Source organism: Xyrauchen texanus, chromosome 44, assembly GCF_025860055.1.
Source record: "Xyrauchen texanus isolate HMW12.3.18 chromosome 44, RBS_HiC_50CHRs, whole genome shotgun sequence".
In the NCBI taxonomy this organism is placed as follows: domain Eukaryota; kingdom Metazoa; phylum Chordata; class Actinopteri; order Cypriniformes; family Catostomidae; genus Xyrauchen; species Xyrauchen texanus.
In genome coordinates this window covers 8,132,012-8,147,775 of record NC_068319.1, presented here as the reverse complement: position 1 = coordinate 8,147,775, position 15,764 = coordinate 8,132,012, and the positions used below count along the sequence as shown (strand labels likewise).

Here is a 15,764-nt window from a genome sequence, read left to right as displayed (position 1 = left end):
TTTCTCACCCACACATATCATATCGCTTCTGCAAATATAGATTTAACCACTGGAGTCTTATGCATTGCTTTTTTTTTTTTTTGCCTTTATGTGCTTTTTTTGTTGCTTCAACCTTTTAGGATATATTCACTTGCAATGTATGGACCTACAGAGCAGAACTATTCTTCTAAAAATCTTTGTTTGTGTTCATCAGAAGATCGAAAGTCCTACACATCTGGTATGACATGAGGGTGTGTAAATGAGGAGAGAATTTTCATTTTAGGGTGAACTATCACTTTAATATGAGGCTAAACAGTCTCTGTATGTGGCGACATCTAGTGGCCACAACTAAAACGGCATCAAGGTTTACTTACAATAGACTATGCTTAAGCAAAAATCACTGCAATCTGGATTTTTCTGGAGAACGTACACTGAGAACTGAATAACACGTTGGTCAGACACATTGAAAAGAATGCTTTTCACTACACATCTGGATATTTTACCTTCAACCTACATAAAAAAAGGGATTGTATTTGCTTGTATGACTTGTTTTTGCACAGTATGTCTTCCTGAAAGTTAATACATATAATTTGTAAATGTCAATACTGTAAGGTTGTAAATTGCTTTGTTTCAGAAGCTGACAGATGAACTTGGATGCATTTTATAATGCTTAACAAATCAGTACTTCGTGTACATTCAAATATGGACATATTTGTTAATCAAAGTGTAATCAAAGTGACTAACTACTGTATGTACTGCAATGTTTATTGTTATATTTGGTTATTATGTGGATGTGAAAGGGTGTTGTTTTCTCGTGCAGTGATATTGAGCATGGCCTTACTTGGTCACCCAGGAAACCTTAAATAGGAAGATAAATCAATATAATCTCTGCTGACTTTGTTAATTAATCTAAACTGTGAATGTGTATCAAAAAGCCAAATAAAAACAATTTCATCCTAAAGGTCAGGTAGCACAGTCTAAATAGAGAGACAATACACAGTGTAATACTACGCTGTACTTTCCAAGTGCACGAGAGCAACGATAACTGCATTATATCGCGGTACAGTACACTATTGTTTGCAATGTAACTCGCACGCACGCCAGTTCAGATTGCAAGGAGCACGGAATCCGTTATAGTACGAGCAGCTCCTCCTTCCTCACGCCCGACCTATCTGATCGCGCTCTCTCTCATCATGGCTCCGGCAGCGGACAGGCCGGGCTACTGGGGAACACCGACCTCAACTCTCGACTGGTGTGAAGAGAATTATATGGTATCGTATTACATCGCTGAATTCTGTAAGTACGCTTGAACGCTGCACTTGTGCCGGGACACGCTTTTATTGGTCGTGTAAAATTGTAAACACGGATGTCAAACCGAGAAAGCGAAGAATTGCCGTATCATACTATGGAGAAGGGGTGGCGCTTAATATTCACGAGGCAAGCGTTTGCTATATGGCGAGAACCACGCAACGTCAGCGTAACCTAATTAATATTGATAAGTCAGTTCTTCGCCATTGGAAATTTAAGGAGCAGCGTCAACATTGCGTAATTAATATTAAAAAGCCAAGCCTTGTTCATCGGAATGCAAAGGAGCAACGTCAGCATAGTTTTTATTCATATTAATGAGGTAAACCTGTACCATAGTGCGATTTGAAACTTGGCAGCCGATAGAGGTCAGGGACCAGCCCGTCCGCTGCTGTGCATGTTGAACTCAAATCGAAAAATCTATTAACAAATGAAAATCGCAAAAATTACAGGAAGGGAAATGAATGAAACCCAACGTGTGGCTGTATGTGGGATTGAGCTCGTGACGACGATACTAACTTTTAGCGAAATCAAAGAGTATCAAATGAAAAGAGAGTTTCACACCACGTAGACGCTTTCCTGTTTTGTTCCTCCTTAATAACAAGATTAACAATAACAAGACTTTTAGTGTGATTTCCAATTGTGAGCAGACTCGAGTCGGATCTACTGGAATCAAATCAGACAGTTCAACATGGTTATAAACAAAGAATAAAAATCCATGCGCACACATGACATAGTTATTAATGCAGTATTACAGGGACAAAAAAGTACCGTGGTTATTTCATAGCTTTGTAGTATGATAATCGTATAGTATTCTTTGAAATACCATACCATGTTAAAACCATGGTGGTTGAATATGGTAATCGTTTATTACCATGGTTTTAACATGTGATTCCACCATCACTGTACCATGGTTCCACCATAGTACTTTTTTGTAAGGGCAATATAATATTTACATACAGAATACACATGTAAAACTGGCAAGGCTTTACGAATGTAAACCTTGTTAACTAGGACTCATTTAAATGAAGGGACTAATGCACAAAAGGTTTGCTTGTCTGCTGGTTATAATGTATATGAAAGACAGAGTTGGCAAGCCAATTGATTCTCATGTGTTTTGCTGAAGTACACAAAATGTCCTGATAAGTTGGCCAAAGTGCAATGATTGACACATTTATATGCTATGAACTGGTCCGTAGTTCAATGTTTTATTTGTCAAAACAATCAAAAGGTTTGGCTGCAGACAGCGATTAGAAGCACCCCAGTAGGGCTGTTTAATAAACTTTAATGAGTTATAAATGCAGGAGGGTATATAGGCCCTTTCAGATCTCAAATAAACTTTAGTCTTAGTTTCTGCAAAGAGATTCTCTATAAAGACTTGATTTTCTTCACTAAACCCATAATAAGGGAACTTGAAATACATAGAAGTTCCTTGAGGTGCTAAGAGGTTCTTCAGAGGGCTCTGCCAATGTGGCATCTGAGCAACCCCAGATGATGCAACAAGTATCTTTTAATTTTAACAGTGAAACCGCAGGAATTTTGGACCCATTCAGATCAGGCTCTTTGCTATTGGTACACTGGGAACCTGTTGCCTTGTGAAGGAATGTGCCATGTTCAGCATAACAAGCCATGTATCCAAACAAAGACACAAAAGACCTCCATGCACTCTTTTTTTTTTTTTTTTAGCTCATTCTGACATAGATTTAGTTTTCTTGGACTCAGCAAAGAGGCACAGTTGCAGTGTGAAAGCTGCTGGTAGTGCTAAGGCACCAGTTTGGATGAAGTTCACTCAACTATTGTTCATGTCCATTCAAGTGGAGTTTTGGATGTGCAGCTCAAATATTGCCCAATTTTAATGTCCATGAAGCTCATTATGACCAAAAATAAAATGCTATTTCATTGCAATACAACTCATCATGAAACTATTGTCCATTCACACTTTATTACTTCCAGAAATCCTACTTTGTAGAATGTAGAATGTTTTGTGTTGAAGTTTCAACAGTTTTCTTGTTGTCTTTTCTCTCTCCAGGGAACACAGTCAGTAACCTGATAATGATCCTCCCTCCTATTTATGGAGCCATTCAGACGTGTAGAGATGGCTTGGAAATACGCTATGTGTGGTCATTTTTAGGACTTGCTGGTAAGAACAGACATTGTATATCTTTCATACATGACAGATGCTGTATGTGCCACTGTCAGTCGTTACTGTATATAATGATGTCATCCAGATAGGCAGCAGTGTAAGCAGAGTGCAGTCTGAGGACTCTGTCCATAAGGCACGTAAACGTAGCCAGGGCCACGAACAAACCAAACGGAAGGGCCACAAATTGGTGTAAGCTTAACGGTGTGGAAAATGCAATTTTGTCGCGGGCCATTGGTGTTAAGGTGATCTGCCAATAACCCTTTGTCAATTCGCAGTTCGTCAATATGAGGCATTGGATACGTATCAAATTTAGACACTGTGTTGACTTTTCTATAATCTACACAGAACCAGACTGTGCCGTCGCTCTTAGGCACTAAAACGACCGGGCTGTCCCAATCACTGTGGGATTCTTCCATTACTCCCATATCGAGCATGGTCCTTAATTCCTCCCATACCACCTGTTTTTTTTGTGTTCGAGTAAGCAGTAGGGACGACTGTGTACCACTACCCCTGGGGTTGTCTCGATATTGTGTTCTATGAGATTTGTGCATCCAGGAAGAGGCGAGAACACGTCAGAGAATTCTTTTTACAATTCTTTTTGCACTTGTGGTCTCCACAAGTGACCGGGGTGATTTTAAATTCATCTCCGGTCTGAGCTCCTCCCTCTCAGGAACCACCATCGCCAACATCACAGGGACACCCTCTCTCCATGGTTTTAGGAGGTTGAGGTGGTATATCTGACGTTCCCTGTGCCTATCCGTTCACTTAACCTCATTGTTGAGTTCCCTGACTGAGCATGTGACCTCAAAGGGCCCTTGCCACTTGGCGAGTAATTTAGAGCTCGATGTGGGGAGTATTACAAGCACTTTATCTCCCGGTGCAAATTTCTGTAGGAGAGTGCCCCTATTATACAGTCGGCTTTTCCATTCTTGAGTCTGGAGCAAATTCTCCTATATTAGCTGCCCCAAAGTGTAGAGTTTTGCTCTCAAGTCAAGAACGATTTGGATTTCTTTCTTACTAGTCGAATGTCCCTCCCAATATTCTCGTAGGACGTCTAGCATGCTTCACGGCTGACATCCCTACAGGAGTTCAAATGGGGACTTCTCAAACTGGTGTGTTTAATCCTCACCATTCTCATCTCCCGATCTCGCTCTCCATTCACAAGCCGGTGCTAGACCATGCCCCACCACCACAGTTACATCGACATAATGTTCAGACGAGTCAACGGAATGCTCGTTAATTCAAGCTCCATCTGTCAAAAAAATTCAGTGAATACAAACTCATAAAAGACCATCCATAACCATCAAACTTAATTCTTAAAAGGTTCTGTCAAGCTAACATAAAAGTTTGTCTTGCCAAACTTTACCTATAGTAACTGAGATACTACATGGAATATTTGTACCTTTAAACATTTATTTGTAACAACCATTTAAAATGTGAAGTGGTGAACACATTTTCCTAAAGTGTTAACTATACATATGGCTTCTCACATGACACACATGTATTCTCTGCTTTGGTTCAGCTGTTGGCATTGGTTCATGGAGTTTTCACATGACACTACAGTATGAAATGCAGGTAAGCTTGACTTTTTGTGAAGTGTTTATTGTGCTTGTTCTGTAGCAAATTAAAAGCTTATATTCACTTTCAGTTGCATAGCCACAAAGCCACTTTTCTAATGTTCTAATGTTAATGCCCAAAGCAATAGCAATAATTCACACAAATGAGACACAAATGCTGTTGTGTCTGCATTGCCTTTTGCCTTTAGCTACTGGATGAGCTGCCGATGATCTATAGCTGTTGCGTCTTTGTCTACTGTCTGTAAGTTGACCTTTCTCACATCTGCAAAGGTCGCACAGTATGCTTTCACATTTAACCTCTAAACATTTGTTATGAGCTAAACAAACAGAGAAGATCAGATATTTACCATGGATTTTATGTTTTATGTTTAGTTTTTTGTCAATAATCTTTTGCATTGATTGCACAAGTACAACCATAATAGTTTGTGAAGTGTTGTATCATGGTAAATTGCAATTTGTCTTGCACTGATAGTCCACATGAATGCAAATATTACAGATACGAATGCTTCAAGCAAGAGCGTGCAGTTAACTATTTCTCAATAACACTTTTGCTGGCCTTCAGTATTATTGTTAGTGTGGTAAGTTTTTTTTGCTTTTTTACATTTTCTAAAACATATATGTGTTAGGGATAATGTACCGTCAGCCAGTCATTATCACAAAATAACCCCTGACAGGATGATCAGGACAGGACTTATATACATTATTATATAGGTTTTTATCATCACCCTGAAGGGGTTTGTTTTGAGATAAGAACCGGCTGAATGTACAAATTCTGCGTATTGCATGCATAAATAAATAAATGCATATGAACTATTCATTTGTTTTAATAATTTGATAATGTGAGAAAAAAGTGCTTTGTTACGAGAGACTCAGCTATGTAGGAAATCTATACTATTATGTCATATATGTCATTATACAAAAATGCTTAACCACAGAATGCCACGCTTCAGAATCAAGTATTTCAGAGAGCTGTGAAATAAATACATAATTTTCTGTATTTTTTGTCTCAATTTGTGTGCCTTTTGTAGATTTACCTCTTGTGGAAAGAGCCCGTCTTTCATCAGGTGAGGTCTAACTCCATTCTAAGCGAAATTTCTAGATTAACTCTATACATTTTTCTATATGCTGGTAGCTCTTGATTGACAATGCATTTGTTTTTCAACTATCTGAGCATTACAGTTTCTTTTGTATTTAAACTTTTTCTTATAAGCGTGTGCTGTTATTTAAAAAATAGATATTTCTCGAATAAAAATAACAAAAACAACAACAACTAGAAGAAATAGATATTTTTTGTCTTTGTGTCTTATCAAACCTTACTGGTTTGTTTGCTCTTACAAGTGCCTATGCGAGCATGTTAGACAATGTTGTGTCTAAACGTGTCCTCTGGCAGTGTTTGTTGTTTGTCACTATTGTGTAGGGGCATGAGAGTTGGGGGTACCTCTTTTCATGGCTCATGAGCAGGGCTGGACTGGTAGTCTGGCATACCGGACTCACTTTGGGGCCGATCAGGGGCAGACTGGCCATCGGGAAAACTGAGCTGACCGGTGGGTCGGTGGCGAAACGGGCCGAATGGGTCGCCATATGCTAAAATGAGCCGCCGCGTCATGCAGAACAGATCACAAAACAGCACCGCGATATGCAGAAAACGACAGCGAACACACCCGCTCAACTTTTGGGCTAGTTACTATGTAAAATCCAGGGCCGATTTCACTTACCAGTCCAGCCCTGCACATGAGCTTCTGTATACACGTTGTTGTGATGTCTTTAAACATAGCTAGCAATCCAAACACAACACATCCTGTAAAGCTCATAAAAGGATCCCCATTCAAACAATCATTTTGATATATATCAGATAGTTGTGCTGTACTGTTTAATACACATTTTAAAAGCAGTTTTATAATTTTCCCTAGGTCATGTATGCCATACTAGTGGCTTTCTTGGTGATTCGATCAATTTTCATAGTTACATGGTGAGTAAATGGAGTTTTATTATGGAGTGGTCCTAACTGTGTTCCCTGTGCTTTGTAGTATTAAACATCACCTGTGTGCTTTGCAGGGTCTATCCATGGCTCAGAGGGCTCTGTTTCACATCTTTAAGTGTCTTTCTGTTGGGATTTCTATTATGGAACATTGATAATATCTTTTGTGACTCTCTCAGGTAGATATGCTGTGTTGAAATCGCATAAATAGTCACAACAGAGTTACTGTGTTGACAAGTGGTCAATATTTGTTTCTTTTTTTGTCTCATTTAGAGCTTCACGGCAACAGCTGCCCCCTATAATTGGGGCAGTTACACAGCTTCATGCCTGGTGGCACATCCTAACTGGACTGGGGTCATATTTACACATACTTCTCAGGTACAGAGCCTAAAATGAAGCCATTTGGAATGTTACACTGAAATTTTTTGTTTTACTAAAAAACCCTTTAAATTAACTGGTTTTAGTCAAGTCCAAAATATTATTTAACATCACTGAATCAACCTGATTCATCATGTTACATTGACAAAAATTGCTAAGTTCAGGCATAAAAACTACATGGTGGAAGTTGATAGGATCTTTGAACTTGATATCTGTTAGCCAATCAGCTCGCTCACATGTGATATGCTAACATCTTCTGCTCTGGAGCATTTTTGGGCTGCCTCCAGCAATTTTTCTCACTCAAATATAGAAGATCACCATTTACTCATACGGTGGAGAAACTTTGTCTAATTTTTTTCAGAACCCCCTACATGTTGTCCTAAATTTGTAAGCATGTAGTCTGTTCACTCCATCTCCCACCAAATAGTCTTATTTTATTCTACTAGATGGCAGCATGTACTACAAAAATGTTATTTCCTCTATTATCTTCCATCACAAAATGCCGATCTGAAATCTAATTTTCAGTTCATGCACCACCACCAATTATTTTCGACCAAATATCTCGGGGTCTGAGTGGACTAGAAGCTCAATCTAGGTGTCATTGGAATGCTGAGATCCTCCCCTTTGTGTGGTGATTTATCATTGATAGTCAATAACATATATTTCTGAGGATTTTCAGGATTGCATATTTTGTTCTGGACCTCTAAGATATAATGTTGGATTATTCACACAAGCAAACTCACAGAGCAGTTAGCAATGGCACATTTGTTAGAGAACGGTCCAAGGTAAAAAATAATTTTTTAGTTTTATTTGTGGCTTACAGCAGATGTTTGTATTTCATGTCTTACAAATATCATATTACACTTTGTGATTGTTTTGAAAATCTGTTAAACTGTGGTATTATAACAACATCTTTCTATTTTCCTGCTCCAATTTTCCTTTGCTCCACTGCTGATCTACCAGCATCACTAAACCCAATTTAAACCGAAATTATATTTTACCCATGTTATGAGATTGCAGACTGAATTGAATATGGTGACATAAAAAAACCATGCACTGTGAAATAACACCAATACAGCATGCCTTTCTATTGCATTGTGTTCGCTGGCTGTACTCAAAAACAAACACGGTGACTGGTTTTGTCCAATTCATGACTACATGACTCTTATTAGCCGGTACTTTTAAACAGTGATTCACCAGCTCAGGAGTTCTCTTTTTGAATCAGTTTGAGGAATCCTTCAGTGAATGAACTTACTGAATTACTCTGAGAGGCTGAATGAATACATGATTTTCTGCAAGTTGCTCTCAGTCATTTCTAAAAGTTTTGTGTGCAAAGTTGATCAAATATGATAAAAGATGATAAAATTTTGTTAAAGATAATTCATAATTTTAATAAATATACTGCAAGCACATGCACACACACACACACACACACACACACACACACACACACACACACACACACACACACACACACACACACACACACACACACACATGTTGTGTTTCCATGTTTTATGGGGACTTTCCATAGACATAATGGTTTTTATACTGTACAAACTTTATATTCTATCCCCTAAACCTAACCCTACCCCTAAACCTAAACCTCACAGAAAACTTTCTGCATTTTTACATTTTCAAAAAACATAATTTATTATGATTTATAAGCTGTTTTCCTCATGGGGACCGACAAAATGTCCCCACAAGGTCAAAAATGTCGGGTTTTACTATCCTTATGGGGACATTTGGTCCCACAAAGTGATAAATACACGCTCACACATACACACACACACACACACACACACACACACACACACACACACACACACACACACACACACACACACACACACACACACACACACACACAGTATGTATAATTTATAAATATAAACTTTGCCCCCAAGAAGTATCACTTGGACCAATCAGGCCTGTGACCCAAAATGAGTTTGGGTTACACTTGACACCCCTGCTCTAAACCCTCCACCTCCCCAGCTCCACTTGTCTAGATCTCCACTTGTCTTTATTAATTTATTAATATCTGATTGTGTATCAGGATGTCATACATGCTTGATGCAGCATGTCTTGTGTTTATGTAATTGTGCAGCTGCATCAGAATGTCCACATATTAACACAGTATGTCTGTGTATGTTCTATTAATAACAAGTCTCCATACTTGTTCTGCAGCAGTGTAGCATATCTAGTTTATCAAGAACAATATTCTATCAATATGTTATACCCACATTAACATGCTGAATCTTTGTGAGAGTTGTCATGTCTGAACTATATTTTAAGTATTAGATGAAGTAGAAATAGTTTCGTAAGGTTAAAGGTGCAGGTTACCACTTGTATGGAAACAAATAATAATTATCATTATTAATATTATTATTATTTTTGTTTTTTGCCATAGCCTTCAGATTCGGTCAACCTACCTCAAGCACAGACCAAAAGTGAAGGTGAGTGCATTTGCATTTGATTTCCTTTTTTTAGATGTCACATTGTGAATTCAATCTTTTGATCCGTTTATTTAATTATTATTTTTATCATGTGTTTAGTTTTTATGTGGCATTTGGCCCATGCTGCACGTTGAATCTCAGAAGGCGAGTTGAAAGGGAAAAGAGAGGAGGAAGATGGACAAATCACAGACCTCATGCAGAAAGAGGTCCAGCCAATGAACTTCAGTGGCAACAGGAAGTTACCAGCGGCTGTTGGTTTGGTTCCCCCATTCCCTCGTTCCCCTTCCAGCGCCATTTGCCAAGTATATTTGTGAGAAAGCTGCCAAATGAAGGAAAGTTTATTACTATTGTTATTATTGTTATTATAGATTAAGTGAGCGGTTTGTAGTGGTCTTGCACAATGCAACAATTAGATAATTGTCCTATAAATCTGAGGGTCTAATTAGTAGGAATGAAGCCAAAAATTGTGGCCAACAATAGAATTTGGACCCAGCTGGTAAATTTTTGGAATAAATTATGTGAGAGCATTATGGTTTAGATACATTTTTGATGGTTAGTTTAACAACTTTACCACATCAAATATTTTACATATAAAATAGCACTACTGTAGGCTACATGAACTGAATGTGTCAACACTAAAATGGTGAGATTATACTTCATTATATGTATACTTCAGATTACAACCGATTTAAAGGGAGTTAATGTATTTGGACAAGAGTGTGATCCTTGTTTTTCCTCATTTCATCCTGGAAAACCACCAGAACATTTGGCCATGTGATACATGAGGTAATGTTAATGACATATGGTAATTTTATTGCATGTTTTCTGAGATACCGTGTGTTTTATGTCCTGTTTTCCTCTATAACATTTAGTAGCATGTTACATACAGTAAGTGTCCATGTTACATAAATTACACATTAATATAATTAATTACAGCAGGGTTAATTAACAGTAGTCACAAACAACTCCACAATCTAAAGTTCGTCTTGTTCATAAATTACTTCTCAGTAATTGCATTGTAATTACATTGTAATATGAACACCATGGTTAAGTGTGACCCTTATGTCATCATGTCATCAATATGCAATGGTATTATTTTTGTTTATTTTACAGTGTGGGAAAATGGTTGAGATTATGAAGAAAGTGTTAACGGGAATATGTTTTTGTAATTTTATGAAGGAGATATCATGTGTGCAAATTAACTGAGCTGCTGAGGTAGCAAGATTCTCAAATGTTTTAATTGGTGTTGCTTGGTTAAGAATAAATTCATTTAATTAAATTAAACTTGTTATTATGAGTAAGAGAATGTTTAATAATCTAGAGATCAATTTTACACTCCTCTCCTCTTTGGTTTGATGTAGCAGTGTTCAAATATTGACTACTTGAACTGCCACTGTGCAAACTGTCAGAAAAAGGGACAGTGTCATGGTTTTGAATGAAGTTGTATATTAACATTGATTTGCCATTTGTTTTTATGTACAGTATTGTGCCACATTCCTATGGTTCAATGAGAACACAGTTATCTCTATTTGTAGCAAGCGAGCGAGATGTGAGGTACACAATTTCTGTTCAAGATTTCTGTCAGGTAACAAGAAAGATAATGAGTCAAATGCAGGGCTGGGATAATAAATAAAAGAAGAATGCAAAAAAACGGAAATACAAAAACCCACAAGCAAAACCACCCAAACAGGAAACAAGACTGAATACGTTGAGACAGGTAATATCAGAATATAATTCAGCAAATTAACATAGTAAACAAGGCAGGAATGGGGAAACTACATAAGGGGTAATGGGGAACAGGTGGGGACCATAAACAAATGAGGACTACAAAGGGGTGTGGCCAGGAAGCAAACTTGCAGGCAGGGTAAAGAAACACATGGCACATAATCTAACCAAACAAAACCAGAATGCAAGCATGCACAGACAGAAAGGCAAAAACAGGACTAAAAACAGACAGAACCCTGACAGATTTCTATATGAATTTCTGTTCTAGTTAAAGTGCTGCTGCTAGTTTGGAGTGGGGGGCTTGTACCACTGAGGGTGCCTTATATTAAACGGATGTTTATTCCATATTGTCTGGATGTTTATTATATCAAATGATGAATTTGTGTAAAGTACACAATGCATCCCATATACCTAACTAATATGCAAAATAATGAGGTCAGCTTAAACTTCTTGCTAAGAGTTCAAACAGCAAACATGCCACTGCCAATGCAATTTCTATGCCTAAATCCAATGATGCTGTTCTTTCTGCAGAAATAGTTTGAATATATATATATATATATATATATATATATATATATATATATGGAATACAATACCTATGTCCTGTAATGGCTATGTAATGATTTACTGTATGTGTGTTTTGTGAAAATTTTTATTTGTCCATTAAAATCTGTGTTGTCAAAACATTCAATATTGTTAAAAATGTTTTGCTTTATTTTAATCAGTTGGTGCAAGTTCTTCTTTTATGAATATTAATATATTCAGTTTTATTTTAAACAAAACTTTTAGAAATGCAAGCATCACTTTTGTAACACTTTTTGCTTCACATTGTATAAATTTACCTTAAAGAGATAGTACACTCAAAACTGAAATTTCTCTTATCATTTGCTCACCCTCATGCCTTCCCAGATGTGTATGACTTTCTTTCTAAAGATTTTTAGAAGAATAGTTAAGTACTGTAGGTCCATACAATGCAAGTGAATGGTGACTAAAATTGTGAAGCTCAAAAAAGCTCATAAAGGCAGCATAAAATTAATTCATAAGACTCCAGTTGTCAAGTCTATATCATCAGAAGCTATATCATAGGTGTGGAGGATCAGATCAGTATTTGTCATTTTCTACTATAAATTGCCCTCCTTGCCCAGAAGGTGGCGATATGCACGAAGAATGCAAATCACCAAAAACAAAAGTGAAATTGGAATTGATAGTTAAAAAGGATTTAAATATTGGCCTGTTTCTCACATGCACCTATCATATCACTTCTGAAGACATGGATTTAACCACTGGAATTTTATGGTGCCTTTGTATGCTTTTGCAGCTTAAAAATTTTCGTATCCATTCACTGCATTGTATAGACCTACAGAGCTGAACAATTCTACAAGAAATCTTTGTTTGTGTTCATCTGAAAAAGAATGTCGCATCTGGGATGGCATGAGGGTGAGTAAATGATGAGAGAATTTTCATTTTTGGGTGAACTATTCTTTTAACAATTAACGTTAAATCACTGTAGTACACTTTCTCAACTGGCTTTATGATTTTATAAAACGACAACAGCAATATGAGAAAAGACATCAATGTGAAATAAAAGAAGAAACTATTCAAAATTATCAAAAACTAGTTAATAATAGTTTCATTATAATAATTATTATAATTAATTAATTATGGAACACTGATGTCTTTTATAATATAGCTGATTTATATAGTTCCTATTATCACACATTTAATCAAATAGAACTGGTTACAACTGGATTCAACTGGTTAACATGTCTAGTAAAAGACATGGCCACTGGCAAAACACCGGCAGCAGATCAACAGTACAGGGCGTCACTATAGTAAACTCTACCTGTGGACACACCTGTGCATGCCAACAGCCGTCATTAAGTCACGTCAGACAGATGAAGCTGACTCATTTCCCACCCTCAGCATGTTTGAATGTTTGTAGTTAGGAGGCACTAGTAAGCAGGGGAATACCCCTCTACGTCAGAGGTTTCAGGTATGGTTGAATGTTAAGTCTTGAATTGCTTAAATGGCCTCAGTATGTATCTCAGTACCTCAGTATCTTCTGCTCCAAACTTCATTCAAACTTACTTCTCTGTCTGTTCGTATGAATGTAACACATCATAAGAAAGTGTTTCACTGCTGTTCGAATGCACTTTGGATTGCATCAACATTTTTTTTTAAACAAATTTTTCTCTCTGACTGTATTTTCAAACTCAGACTAAAAAGCCACGAGGACAGCAAACCACACTACAACAACTTCCCCTACACCCTCACACTCTCGAAGACTCAGCCTTTTGCAACCAGAGAAAACACAGAGTACTTCAAGCCATCTGCAGCACTGTCACCTGCACTTCTTGTATAAAGACACCTGACTAGTATTAAACACCCCTCCGGGGACGTTGAAGCATTTCCCCTTTGTCTGTGCCTCATTCTGAACCCTGCTACATATATATATATATATATATATATATATATATATATATATTTAAGAATGGGGCAGTGGTGGCTCAGTGGTTGAGGCTCAGGGTTACTGACCAGAAGGCCGGGGGTTCAAGCCCCACCGGGGCAGTGGTGGCTCAGTGGTTGAGGCTCAGGGTTACTGATCAGAAGGTTGGGGGTTCAAGCCCCACCACCACCAAGACGCCACTGTTGGGCCCTTGAGCAAGGCACTTAACTCCAGGTTGCTCCGGGGGGATTGTCCCTGTAATAAGTGCACTGTAAGTCGCTTTGGATAAAAGCGTCTGCCAAATGCATAAATGTAAATGTAAGAAAAGTCAAATATTAGATAACAATCACCCAAACCAGTTGTCAATATCAGTTTACTTACACACACATAGCTTAAACGTAAATGTAGTGGAATAAACATATTTTGAAATCTTTAGCATTGCTTGTCTATAAATTTTGTGAATGATAGGATGAACTGTTTTGTTTGCATTTTGGCTGTCATGTGCTTTTTACTGCCACTAAAAATGAGAAACACTCATGCTAACAGCTATAGTGAGTCACTGTTTCATGTGCTGTGTTCTGGTCAGTGGAATGATGGTCTTTTTCACATGGCATTGCTTTCAATATAAATAGCAAAACCAAACAAACTAAACTAAAAACAGATCAAGTGTGTTTTTTTCCTGACATATTTTGCTACATGTTTAGCATTTTTGCTAATTTGTTAGTGGTGCTTGATAAGGCTTTACTATTGTTTATACTTAGATTTAGAGATTTAAACATACCCCTAAGCCTAATATTAAACTTGAGCACATACATTTATGAACATGAATGATATTTTGATGTACTTTGGGGGGTGGGCTATTTTGACACCAAGCAAGGACCTACAGTAGCAACCATCCCAAACGCCCTTGCGTTTGTGCATTGTGGCGGCAACTTTTAAACAGGGTTTTACACATAAAACACTCTTTCATACAAATAAAAATGTAGTATTTCATATTAAAAAAAAATAATAATAATAAAAAAAACACGCTAAGATAACATTATAACATAAAATCTGCAAGTAAACACTCATATCATGAATTCTAATAACTAAAGCAAAAAACTGAATCAGAGTCAGTCAGCTTCTAAACTGGTACTGATTACTGTTACCTACCCAGTAAATCTGTATATGTATCGGTAGGTCTCAGCCCTTATCCATGTTTATTTTAAGAGGAGTAATCGATAATGGGAAAACACCACAGTTAATGGAAATAAATCTCTGATTGTACATACTGAAACAACAGACTGTCCTTTATGTGTCACCAACACTAGGCTATTGATAATGCTGATTACTAAGCAGATGTAGAGGTGTTGACTGTGATACCAAACCAGACCTGGAGGTGGAAAGGAAGTGATGAGCATTTTATTATACAGGACAAATATGTGCTGTTTCATATGTTTTCAATCTCTGCGGTGATTTCGGTGGACCTTGAGAGGGCCTGTGTCTGATTTGCACAAATATGCAGTATTTATTCTCTAGAATCTTTGAGTCAGTGAAACCTGTTACCATAAATTATAAACAAACAACATCTCTGTCCGGTTTTAATGTGTTGTGCACGCTGCCCATTTACACAGAAAATAATTTTGACTCATCCCTCATTTTGTTAAAAACAAGCCAAAATAGCATTTACAGCAGTGCACATACAATGAATGTCTATGGAGCAAGTCTCTGTCTCACATAAAAAAAAGTTTTGAACGCAAGACTTAAACTTTATAAACGTAAACATAAGACTAGTGTC

At 37.3% G+C, this 15,764-nt stretch overlaps 1 protein-coding gene across 1 annotated transcript; it reads left to right on the top strand.

The window, feature by feature from the left end:
• The first annotated feature begins 1,127 nt into the window (after positions 1–1,127).
• acer3 (alkaline ceramidase 3) lies at positions 1,128–12,199 on the top strand. Its single transcript, XM_052117446.1, has 11 exons — positions 1,128–1,275; positions 3,314–3,424; positions 4,950–5,002; positions 5,193–5,245; positions 5,501–5,582; positions 6,033–6,068; positions 6,915–6,973; positions 7,060–7,161; positions 7,256–7,360; positions 9,771–9,816; positions 9,916–12,199. Exons 1-11 carry the CDS (start codon positions 1,173–1,175, stop codon positions 9,967–9,969), a joined length of 804 nt encoding a protein of 267 aa, XP_051973406.1. The 5' UTR covers positions 1,128–1,172; the 3' UTR covers positions 9,970–12,199.
• Positions 12,200–15,764: the final 3,565 nt, after the last annotated feature.